The sequence below is a fragment of the Acipenser ruthenus genome, chromosome 7, assembly GCF_902713425.1.
Source record: "Acipenser ruthenus chromosome 7, fAciRut3.2 maternal haplotype, whole genome shotgun sequence".
NCBI classification, from domain to species: Eukaryota; Metazoa; Chordata; class Actinopteri; order Acipenseriformes; family Acipenseridae; genus Acipenser; species Acipenser ruthenus.
This window is the reverse complement of record NC_081195.1, coordinates 65,265,736-65,277,669: the sequence shown is the minus strand read 5'-3', so window position 1 is coordinate 65,277,669 and position 11,934 is coordinate 65,265,736. Positions and strand designations below refer to the sequence as shown.

Genomic DNA, 11,934 nt, shown 5'->3' with positions numbered 1-11,934 from the left:
TTCTTTACATAATAAAGAACCAGCAAGTTCCGAACAGGTAGACAAAGAGCATAGCTAAAGAGAACAGTTCAGGTCGTAACCGAATAGAAAAGAGGCTAAAAAAGCAGCAATAATAATAAACAGCAGAGTAAACTATTGCAACTAGCAGTGCAATCAGGTAATTAGAAGCAGCATTGCATTAACATCCAGCGTTGAAGAATAGCACCGTTCATAGGGAACAATTCTTTTCATACAATATAACAAATATAAAAACATGGGATACAAAACTATACCTACCCACCACTTGTTCAAACAAGTGAGGTCACGATCTGCACATTTTTTCAGTGCAAACGTAGAACTGCAATGGCAGTTCTTCCTGAAATATTTTTAAGAAAAACTCTACCAACTATAATGCATATTATAACACAGAAGAGTTTTATACAATACAGTACACAGATATCTGAAGCAGATCCACACCTCCACTGGGTATGTAACCAATTAAAGTATTCAAGTACAAAAAAAAGCACCCAAGGATTGTGCAACAATGTCAGCGTGCCTCTTTCCCTATAGTACCTTGGCACACTTTGGTCTTTATCCAGCCATCTGGTTGCAGGACAAGTGTTTCAACGCCATTACGTGGGGATTTTAGTAAAGTAACATGCAACCATTTTCTTGTTTGTTTCTCAAATTCCTCACTTTAATATTTAACAAAAAAAGAAAACTAAACATAATTTCTTTAATTCACATTCTCAATGTCTTAGTTGTATTTTTGTGGTACCACACAGACACACACTAAAATTAATAAATTCATAACTATACATACATGTCATTTTCCTACTTCTATCTTAAGGCACTGCTTAAATTAGTAAATACAACACTACATGCTGCAAGTGTTACAAATGAAGTGTAGCAGACTTGGCTTAGGGTAGGACTAATTACTGATAACAGGGGGGCACCAACAAGCAACAATCTGCCTGAAGCACCAGACAATCACAGCCTACATAATGAGATTTTTTTTCCTCCAGATATGAGTTCACATAGCTTTTATTAATAATGATGCACAATAGCCCAGTTTGACAGCGCTGGCTCAGTAAACTATTGGACTGCTTGTAGACTTTCCATGCAATCCTTCCTGATGATATCTTTATAATAGATAAGACACTGAACATACAAAAATACTGCATATATTTCCAGGCACACACATTCAAATTCAAACACAGTGCTGCTGAAAGAATAACTTATTTCCACGTTATCTAAATACTTCAGTTCATGTTTAGTTTCCCTGTCCATATCACATATATCCATACCGGTATATATATCGATTTATAAATACGACACACCACAAAAATACAACAGGCTTGCACAAGTGTAAAACCACATTAGCCAGAGACACCACAAGGGGGCAGACCTGCTAGTACGCAAGGCAGGACTGATCTTGCTACAAAATAGAATTTCAACCACTGGCTTTAAAAACAAATCATATTAGAAATGTATCGGTATTTAAAACCTCTTCTGAGGGTTTGTACATTTTTGTTTGTGTACTACTACGACTACTACTACTACTACTACTACTACTAATAATAATCAAATTGAAGAGCTGTTTAATGCTTTGAAACTCTGGTCCAACACCTGTACTCACAAGGTTGTTGGCTGCAGTTGCGAATTGTGCTCCATTCCCTAGTGTCTTTCACCATCAAGACTTCAAGTTGGCAAGCTGACTGCCATTACTGTTGTGACACCCCCTGCGACGATTCATTGGCTTCACTGCTAGTGTCTGGTAAACCCGCCAGTGGATGGCAGCCCCATGCCCAAAAAAGAGGGAGCTACAGCACAGCAGGGTGTGTGATGAGATCTCCAGCCCCAGGAAGTCTGAACTGTAGGTTGAGATGAGGGAAGTTCAGTTGGATACGTTGTTGCTGATTTCCAGCCTCCTCTGAGCGGAGCTGCCAGTCCTGTTCTGTGCTCTCATGCCCTGTTTCCGCAGGCTGGAGGAAGCTGCTGAGCCCAGAGTGCAGGGAGTCTGGAAGAAGGTCTTAGAATGGGGCGCCCGGACTTCTTTAGGGGTCAGCGGGGTCTGTGGCTGCAGAAAAACAAGAGTTAAACAGATTTTAAATGAATGGTCTGTGTGGGAAAAATACTACGTGGCCACAATCAACAAATCCAGCACCACTTTAAGACTTGTATTAACTCCCTGTTCTTTGGTGCTATTCAATTTACTTCCAGGCATGAGGCGACTGCAAAAACACCCTTTTGTTAACATATATCCTGCAGCTCTTGTAAATTGCATTTAATACGACATAGAACAGGGAAAGAATGTGGGTGCTGTTTATTAGATCTTCAGTCTTTACTCTCGTTGTACAATGTTGTACAAATCTTAAAACCTGCGCTGCCTAATGGTCCTAACAATAGAGGTGGTGCAACGGTCAGTGCAGCCAAACCAACCCGTGACTGAAGTCAGCGACTCTACCAAGTGCTCTAAAAGAGAAGAGTTGACTACCGAACCACAATATGTTCAATACAATTACAGAAAACTATTTAACAAGGTACTTAAAGAAATGGCGCCCAAATCTTCAGATGAAAGCATCTCCACGGCTCTCTGAGGAACAGTTAGCGTTTTGTTAAGGAGGGAAGGATGCCGCCAGTACAAAACAAGTCATAAAAACAAGCTTTAACTATCTTTAATGACTCTCTATGACAAAGGAAGCTCCAATTAAAGCAACAGGAAATATAACCCAAGGAGAATGTCAACTCTCTACTAAATCAGTGTTAACCTTTCCAAAAGCTCAGCTGTAATGCGATTCTCAATCAGGGCATTTACTGTATTGAAAAAAAGAATTAAGGACCTATGGAGAGAGACTTCAGTTCAATTTTATAATTAACTTCATATTAAATATTAAACCCTGGTCTATATTTTGTGCTATAAGTGTTTTTATGCAAAGGGTGTACTGAATTTTAGAATAGACAAAAGTCCAATACATAGAAATATTCATTTGGATATGAATTTACAGGTGGCATATTTTTACTTTTGTTCACCCCATTTGTTCCATAAAAAACAGAAAATACTTAAATATTTCTGCAAAAGGAGACATCCTTGAGGGTTACTGAATAACTCAGTGCATATACCTTACCCTTACACACAGAGACAATGTAACAGATGGCACCTGTCATATTGCACGTACAGTATATGTACAGAGATTGTGACACCCAGCTTACCTGTTGCTGCAGTGTGAGGACGGTGAGCGGGTGTCCCACACCGACTGGAGATTCAGGTTTCATAGCTTTGGGGAGCCTTTCTTGCTCAGGACTCAAGTGTCCAGGCGAGGGGGCCAGACCGTTGGGACTGGAGGAGCACTCGGGGGTCCTGGGGCAGGGCACAGCCCCTGGGGCGATCAGGAAGTGTGTGGGGTTTACCCCGCCAGGCAAGCGCAAGTTGACGGAGCCGTTGGTTCCGGACAGGCCGGGAGCAATGAGAGGGAAGGAGGAGAGGGCTGAGGATGGCAGCACAACATACTGAAGAGCGAGAGAAGCCAGGCGACTGGGGGAGAGAGACAGGCTGCTGGGACTGTGGCCAGCAGCGAGAAAGAAGTCCAGTCCGCTCAGACCTGAAAATAAAAGAGGCAACGTTAACGTGACATTCAGAAGCAGCACAATCCCACTATAACCCTTACAAACATGCGTGCGTTGTGGGTGAAAATCAAGGACTGAGAGTTACAAAACGGTAGATTTCTTTTAAATTTAGCTTTTTTAATTAGTTATCAATTTTACATGTCTTACGGAGCTAATGTAATTATCACATTGTAACCAATGCAGAAATCTGCCTTTACTGACGCTGTCCTCATTTATTCATTTCTTGGCCGAGGATTGAAAATGCGGTTTACTAACCTGCAGAGGAGGGCACGTACAGGTAGTGTGACAGGGGGGCCAGCTGCTCGGGGCTGTGCCTGCCGGGCTCGCCCTCTCTGAAGGGAGTTTCTGGGCATCCTCTCGTCTGATTGGCCTGATCCTTGTTCAGAGACCCCTTCGGGGGCTGGGTCAGGATAAGAGCCGGCGACACAACACTGCCGTTCTGGAAGGAGGTCTCCTGCTCATTCTTCTCTCGGATGCAATTCTGAAAAAGAAAACGTTGCATTATGTTATAGCCCGAATTACGTTCATTAATATTTAACTTGCAAATGCTTACTAGAGATATAACAATTAACTGATGAATCAATTATTGATCACCATGTCTTTTATTTTGAGAGCCTCAATGAAATATTCATCGATCAATTAAAATTGCCTTATTTCGGAGCCCAAAAGTAGCTAGCTCCAAGAAACACATGTTAACAAGTTGTTGATTAATACCCGGTTTCAGTTTTGCATTACACTTTAACATTTTTTTTAATATTGTGTAGAAGCCATCTCCACTTAACTGTTGTTGGGTTTGTCATGGGGCACACACTGTTTCAAGAACAGCAATCGAGCAGCACAGCTGCATACTTTAAAACTTCTACATTGTACATGATCAAAATATTACTCATCATATCCATTTATCAAGATCATTACTATATCATTGGGTACTAATGCAGTTGCCCACTCACTTACGAAGATCATTAGTATTAAACAGAAACCGATTTAGTTGCATGCATCATTAATCATTACTGCTAATAGTTAAGTATTAATCTATCTGCATACCACACATCGTTAAGAGTATTGGGGTTGTGTAGGAATAACTACGGTTTTAAAATCCATTTTCTTAACTCTTATTAGCCTGGGCAACTGTATAATCATTTGGTTGTTTTGTTTTTTCCACTTTCATTTGTTTTTTCAAACACAAAGCTATAGGTAAGAAAAAAAACAAATAACAAAAGCAACTTGTGCTTCATGGTAGCCAAGCATTTCTTGTGCCACACTGAAGCTAGAACATGGTGCAGAGTGATTAAGTGCAGGGCGCATTGTATTTTACAGATTTAAAAACCACAGAAATGAAATGATCTTCAACATATAGCTAGTGCTTATAAGAATATGGAAATTGATTTTAAAATCTTTGGTTATCCCTTCAATTAAAAAAGCATTAGATACATGTAATTTACTTTTTAATCATCAGTTGCCACACATGCCTCTCCAAATTGAAAATGGCTTTGTGCTAAATTACAACTGGAAGTACTTGTTCTAATCAGGCAGCTTGCAGTTGTTCATATTTCAATGTAATGGCAATTTTTTATATAATTAACAACATGTTCCTATTTCTGGGGAAAAAAGCTGGTACAAAACATGTTAAAGTATGCACAAAAGAAAATGATTCCTCCAAGAAATTGTTCTTCATGTGTCAGTGAATTGAAGGAAAACACCTCAGGTTGTTACCGCAGTTCCACAGAGAAACTGAGCTGCATTATAACTTGAAATACTATTGAAAATCATCCATTAAACTTAAAAAGCTCCATCATAAAATATTCAGCAGTACTTAAAAGAAACTTAATAAAAGGGTGAGACCAGCATTTGGATGAGAAGTCTTTGTAATGTAAATGTATTAGATCGCAAAAGATGTTGAAATGTTTGTCTAATTCATAGCTGAGGTTATTTTATAGTACTGCTGAATAAGGTCAGCTGTGACTATCCCTTAAAAAGCACAAACCTGGGCCACTGTGAAGCACAAAGAGGATCTCCCTGGGGTGGCCAGGGTACCAGAAGATAGCAAGTCTCTTTGAATCACTACTGAAACCTGCATTGTAAAAGAGAAAGTCAGTTCTGTTCACCCACCTCGTGCGAAGACACTATGTCCCTGAAAGCTGTTCTGTCTCTTTTAGCCGTCTGTTCCTCTTCTTTGGAAAGCCCACTCTTGGCCACGCTGCGTTTCCCGAGGGCTGACGTCTCCCGGCTGATGGCAGTGGGTGAGCTGTGAGCTTCGCTGCTCCTCTGCGCTGCACCCCCCCTGTCTGCGAGGCTGCTCCCGTACACCATGAGGACAGAAGGGTGGGGCAGGCTCTGGAGGTAAACGAGAGGAGGCTGCTTCTGGGAAGAGCTGGAGTGGCTGTCTTCTGTCTGGGATTCAGAGGGAGCCGACGGGCCTCCCTTGACAGCGTTTGGGTAAAATGTGGGCAGCACACAGTGTCCATCGTTACCTTTCCTGTGTCTCTGTGGGCTGCTTGGCGCCGAGCTGATCCTTCTCTGGTCAGCAGCGGAGGCGGGCAGCATACTGAAGGAAGCGTGGCGTGTCAGTCTCTGTTTCCCGCTCACCACCAGCTGAGGTCTGGGAGCCAGCGGTTCTTTCAGGACGACGGACACGTGCTCTACAGCGGCTGCAGCCTGAGAGGCTTCTACAGGCAAAGAAAGAAAACGGATGAGCTTCAAAGTGATAGAAATACTCCACATCCTGCTAAGCCATTTATGCAAAAGAGCGCAATGCCAAAGTGAAAATGTACTGCACACTTAGTCCCGTTGAGCATGCAGGCAAATTAATTACTGTAGATGGTTTGGTGTGGAGTGTGCCAGCCATGCACTGAACACTTAGTAATGTGTACAGTGGACAGATATACACAATATGCATATAATATATATTAAAGTTGTGTCATGCATCACAAAATGCACCTTGCCATTTTAAACCTAGACACTGCCTGAACTTACCACTGGAGTGTTTAAAATCGACAGGCCCGATCCATTTGAAAGCAGGCTTACGGCCTCTTTCTTCCGTGACGTGAATCTTCTTGATGAGCTCCAAGCTTGTCAGGACGTTAGCAATGTCATACAATCGACGCACCTTTGCTGGGGACAGGAAGCAGACAGAAGGAATGGTTTACTTGGATACAGTTGCACAAAACACTTTGCTGACAAGAGCTAGAAAAAAAAAATATATAGCAACACTCAACCCCTTCTCAGTCCTATTGAGCTTGAATGACCCAATGGCAACCACAGTTTTAGGACACCAAATAGCACAATATTAAGTATATTACAGGAATAAAAACGAACCATGTACAATGAACTATCCTTATTGTGGTCCTTACAGAAGTCTCATAACTGCAGTGGCATCAGAGAAAGGTCGGTCCACAATTAAAATCCTTTTCAGCGCATTCAAGCATAAAACGGTGTCAAGGAAATTAGCTTACTTTTGAACTTGCTGTGGTCAGCAGCATCTTGGCTCTCATCGATCAGGATTTTAGCAGCAATGTCCAGAGAAACAATCTTGGTTTTGGACACAAGGAACAGCATGACGAACTTCTGGCTCATGATACGTAAGGACTTGTCTTTCCTCTTGCTGGCTGATCCTAAAAACAGTTAAAAAGAATGGACAGTAGAAAAGGATAATCAAACACATAGGAGTCTTGAAAAACTGGTTGGGAGACTAAAAGAATAGGTTGGCTTAGTTTAAGAAAACTAGCTTAGCAATAGTGTTCACTTAGCAAATCCAAAGGGGTTTATCTTAAAGTTTGAATTTGAAGACGCTGGTATCAAGGGTTTGTTTGAGATGGGTGTCCAGTCTTCAAAACCAATTTTTCACCTTCTTTAAAAGGGTTAAACATAAAATGCACACACACACACATTACAATGCAATGGAAAGGGACACCGATCCTCCAGAAAAGGTATTTCTCGCTTGGGTTTAGCTGAATTAAGTGTACCAAATGATCCCTTCCGTACCTGAGGTCATGTCTGACTCAGTGTCCATGTGGTCAATCTGTCCTTCCTGCGGTTCTGGGAGGCCCTCTTTCCTCCTGAGCTCGGGTGGCTTGCAGTCCTTCTCCCGGAGCTGTGCCATCTGCTCCTCGTAGCGCTGCTGCTGGCCCATGCTCTGCAGCCCCTCCAGTGTCTGGCACAGCTTGTGCCGCCCATGCCAGCAGTACTGGTTCTTAGCTACCCGGGACACCAGCAGCAGGGACTCCAGGACGTTCACAATGTCGTAGATCCGTCTGCGTTCCACACCTGGGTATGGGGAAAGAGAACAAATTCCTTAGCAACCGGTCAGAGCAAATAAAAAAAGCATTACAGTGTAACTGCAATTGAATGAACTGCCACATTCAATATTTTCAAAGCTCCCCTCCCCCCAAAACATTTTATTACTTAGTGACTCTTTGTTTTAAACAAAGGTTGGAAAGAAGGCTGTTCATAGTAAACGTGTAGTGTGTGAATTAATAATATTTAGTTAATATGTCTGAAAAGTGTATTTTGTCCTGCATAATTTTTATTTGGAAACCAAACTGCTACCGGCAGTGTACTTCAGTCTTGTGTGCCTTGGAACCATTTATTTAAAGTGAAACAATGTTTCCATAGTAACAGACTTCACTTTTGTGGTTGGTCAAAGCAACCAACTCAGTGTTCATGACATGATTGAATTTTAGTGCATTGTCTACCAAAGATATAGTGGCATTAGGTTACTCCTTACCCAAATTAGTTGCCACCTCATCTAAAGAAATGCGAGTCTTCTCCATAGACAGCGGGTAGTCAGGATAGAGAGCAAGAAACTTTTGGCAGAGAAGTCCCAGACTTTTCAATTTCCTGTTAGGCCGTTGTTTTTCAAACTCATCTGTGGCACAGTCCTCCATCGCATCAAACTGATGAGTAAATACATCAATACAGTAAATAAATAGTGATAGGAGATAAAGTGGGACCTGATATTTCAGTACTTTACTGAATGAAATGTTTAGGACCTTACAGCCCCCATACAGTAAACTGCACATTACAAAATGTATTCTATAGGTACCTGGGGTTGCAAGAGACTATGTGTAAGTACCTAGTTTACAAAGAATAAACCAAGTATAACTTTGATGGATCTTTTATTTGTCTTGTGATTTTCAGAAAGGATTAAACTTGCTTTAAAATCTGCTTTATTTTATTTTTACATGTGTAACTGATGCTTCCGGACATCCTAGAGAACCAAGTGAAATTCACGTCAACCACAACAGTACTTTGATTGCTCCCACGCTAAAGACCTTTTAACTGTGAGAGGTCTGGCTTCTTAAGCAAATAAGATTACCAGAATACTATTGTTCAAACAGTTTATGCAGATTCCCTTAACTGGCTGCCCAGAACAAAGTGTTTTACAGCAAATGCCAGGAACTACAGTAACTTTCAACAGACCTAAAAAGCAAATGACTTGAATGTTACTGTTTTATTCATGTCTGTTAATGTGCCGAATCAAGATGGCCACTTCATTCTTTTCAACCCAATGTGTGCATCACTTACCTGGGTAGTGTCACTTGAAGTCTCCTCCCTCTCTTCATTTTCAATGGGACGAAAGAGGCCCTTTTTCATGTCCCTGTTCCGAATATCAGGGCTCGCAGCACTGATCAGCATCTTCAGGTTAGCAGTAGGGGTCCATGGATCTGCCTGGGGTCTGTCGACATGCTTGATGGGGGTGTTGTGAATTGTTTCTAGGGTGCTGCAGCCTTTCTGTTTGGGCGGTGCTGTTGGCGTCAAGTCATTTTTCAGCGGGGTCTTTGGGTTCACCTTTGTGCGGTCAACAAATATGTTCTCCTGTCAACAAACAGCAGCTTAGTTTTAAAGACAGTAAATTTATACAATTACGCAACATAATACAAATAGTAACTAGTAGACTAGTTGCCAGGAAATGCTGGTTTGTGGTTTATTTTTTACACATTATCTATGTTTTGGAAAATAACCACATTACAGTAAACCTATGTGTAAATTGTATGCATGTTCAAAATGTTTTAGGGCAGTTATTAAAAGAAAAAACACAAGGGGATTTTTTCTCTGGGCTGTAAATGAGATTTTGTCAAGTACTGCAACCATTAAAACACAGATATAACATTTACCCCAAACTATTTTATACACTTACCTTTAATATACCACTTATATCTAGTCCAAGCTGCAACGCCCACTGTATAACACTGTATGCCTGTCACTGCCCAGTGGTACAGGATATCATTGCTGGTACCTGGAATGGCAGATGGCGGCTTGTAAATACTAATAAACTAAACCAACTTGCCTTTTGGTCGTTATTACTGTCAGCTTCTTCCACCAGGTCTGTTCTCGTCTTCCTTGGGCTGGTGAGATCTTTCAGTGCTAAACATCCAGTCCCTTCCATCTACAAATTTAAAAAAAAAAACAACACATATACATAGACAAATAAATAAATAAAACAAGACATGTGTAAATATCGCATAGCAATGTTATGTATATTATTATTTATTTTCACAATATCCAGATATTGTTGCTGATTTTGTAGATATACATTGGCAGCGTAAATAACAAATAAATACAATGTTACAGTAGACATTTCAATATACTGACATTACTACATATAAATTCATATAAAATACAAGCGAAAAAAACTCTTAGAATAGATAGAAGTTTCTGTATTTATTTTGAGACCCCTATCATCAGATTTTGGCGCAACTTTACTGACAAATTCCGCTTGAGACTTTTAGAAATGCCCAACAACTTCCTTTAAAAGCAAAAAAAAAAAAAAAAACCACCCACTGAAAAAGAGGCACAGACTTGGTTAAGTTTTGTTTTCATAAAGTTGTTATAATGCAAAACATACACTTTTTCTTAACTTTACCTTTCCCACTACTCATACATTGACATTGCCTGGACAGGAATATCAACACGCAAGTTACAAATGCTCTTATCAAAACTTCAGGAACATTAAGATCGTTTTACTATTTTGTAAACCACATTTAAAAATAAAATAAAAAATAAAAAATAAAAAATAAAAGCTTTCACAATAGCAAATACCCCAAAACTAGTAAAAAATAAAGTTACTCACTTACCCTGTGTTTCAATCCAATAAATGATTCCAAAGTTTTGCTTTTGAGCAGGGATTTTATATTTCACCTTTTCAGCAAAAAAAGCATTAGTTTAAAAAATATATTCTATCCCTTTATAAATAAAATATCCCCTTTCTTCAATTATAACACAAAAACACGCAAGAGAGACCGAGTTAGCTCCTAACTTCATAGTACTGAATATGACAGTCCTGATCAGAACTTGTAACACCCGCTAAGGCTTCTTTTCTGGCGCTCTGCAAAAATGTTAACGCACCAGCCAATCGGCGCAAAGCAACGTGAATATATTACAAAGTTTCGGCCAATCTGCAGGAGAGGCGGCCACGCCTCTAAATAATGTTGGCGCGTGAGTCGGCGCGTACTTCTGTCTCAGAGCTGCCTGCTGCTGTGCTGGGTGATGCGGATCTCACCTAGGAAACCTAATTAATGGGAGGCTGAACAATGCGGGTTTTCTGTTCAGTGTAAAGACCGCGGACCTGCTGTAGCGTAATCTAATTAACTGGTGTGTGAGGAAAACAGATGGAGTACAGTATGGCCAAATTCTGGCGCTGACCGTGCGCGGTAGAAATAGCATTTTTGGAGGTGGAAAAAGTATTGATTGTCTGATAGATTTTGACTGCCTCATGAGCCATGCATTGGCGGCTTTTTTCATTCACATCCATATTATCAACCCAAACAATAATTTACAATTTGTAAGTAATTCCCCATGCAACTCCCTTATGAAAATATAATATTATGATACACATACTCGTACTGTATACGATATTATATACGTCACATATATAAATATATGCATTAGTGTTGCTTAGCATATTATACAGTTTTTGGCTATACTGTCTGGGTTATAAATATGGTTAAATTGTGTTTAAAATAGTAGTCCCTTTAGTCAGGTATATTTTGCAAGCCCGATTCAAAGTTGTTTTATTCCTGGTGCTTGTGTGTGCTAATATAGGAGTGGGGAATTGTCAGTTGAAATTTACAACTCGACAGAGGAGGATGTACTGTGTGCTCAGGGCTCTGTGACTGATGGTGGGACAGTGGCTGTTGTGCATACTTATAGGCTGTGGTAAACACATACAGTAAAGTATAACAATTTTACTGTTTAACCCCACCTAGGTGACTTACCAAGACAAAATGTTATTAAATACAAAGCTGCTAGTTTCCTGATAGACTCAAGCAGTAGTTTTTTGTATTATCTAAATGCATGTTCAGTCCTGTACAGCCAGACACATCTCCTTAT

The 11,934-nt window shown here is 40.4% G+C and overlaps 1 protein-coding gene across 2 annotated transcripts; it reads right to left on the bottom strand.

Moving 5' to 3' along the window:
• Positions 1–10,939, bottom strand: LOC117414464 (transcription factor E2F7-like). Of its 2 annotated transcripts, none has more exons than XM_059027617.1 (11): positions 10,676–10,939; positions 9,893–9,991; positions 9,130–9,420; positions 8,330–8,498; positions 7,588–7,869; positions 7,059–7,217; positions 6,580–6,717; positions 5,716–6,272; positions 3,862–4,087; positions 3,193–3,581; positions 1–2,059 (listed from the first exon to the last, which is right to left on the bottom strand). In XM_059027617.1, the coding sequence occupies exons 2-11, from the start codon at positions 9,989–9,991 to the stop codon at positions 1,877–1,879; spliced, it is 2,493 nt and encodes an 830-aa protein (XP_058883600.1). In that variant the 5' UTR covers positions 10,676–10,939; the 3' UTR covers positions 1–1,876. The 2 variants fall into 2 exon arrangements, with proteins under 2 accessions (XP_058883600.1, XP_058883599.1); XM_059027616.1 differs by having other exon boundaries at positions 10,680–10,939.
• Positions 10,940–11,934: the final 995 nt, after the last annotated feature.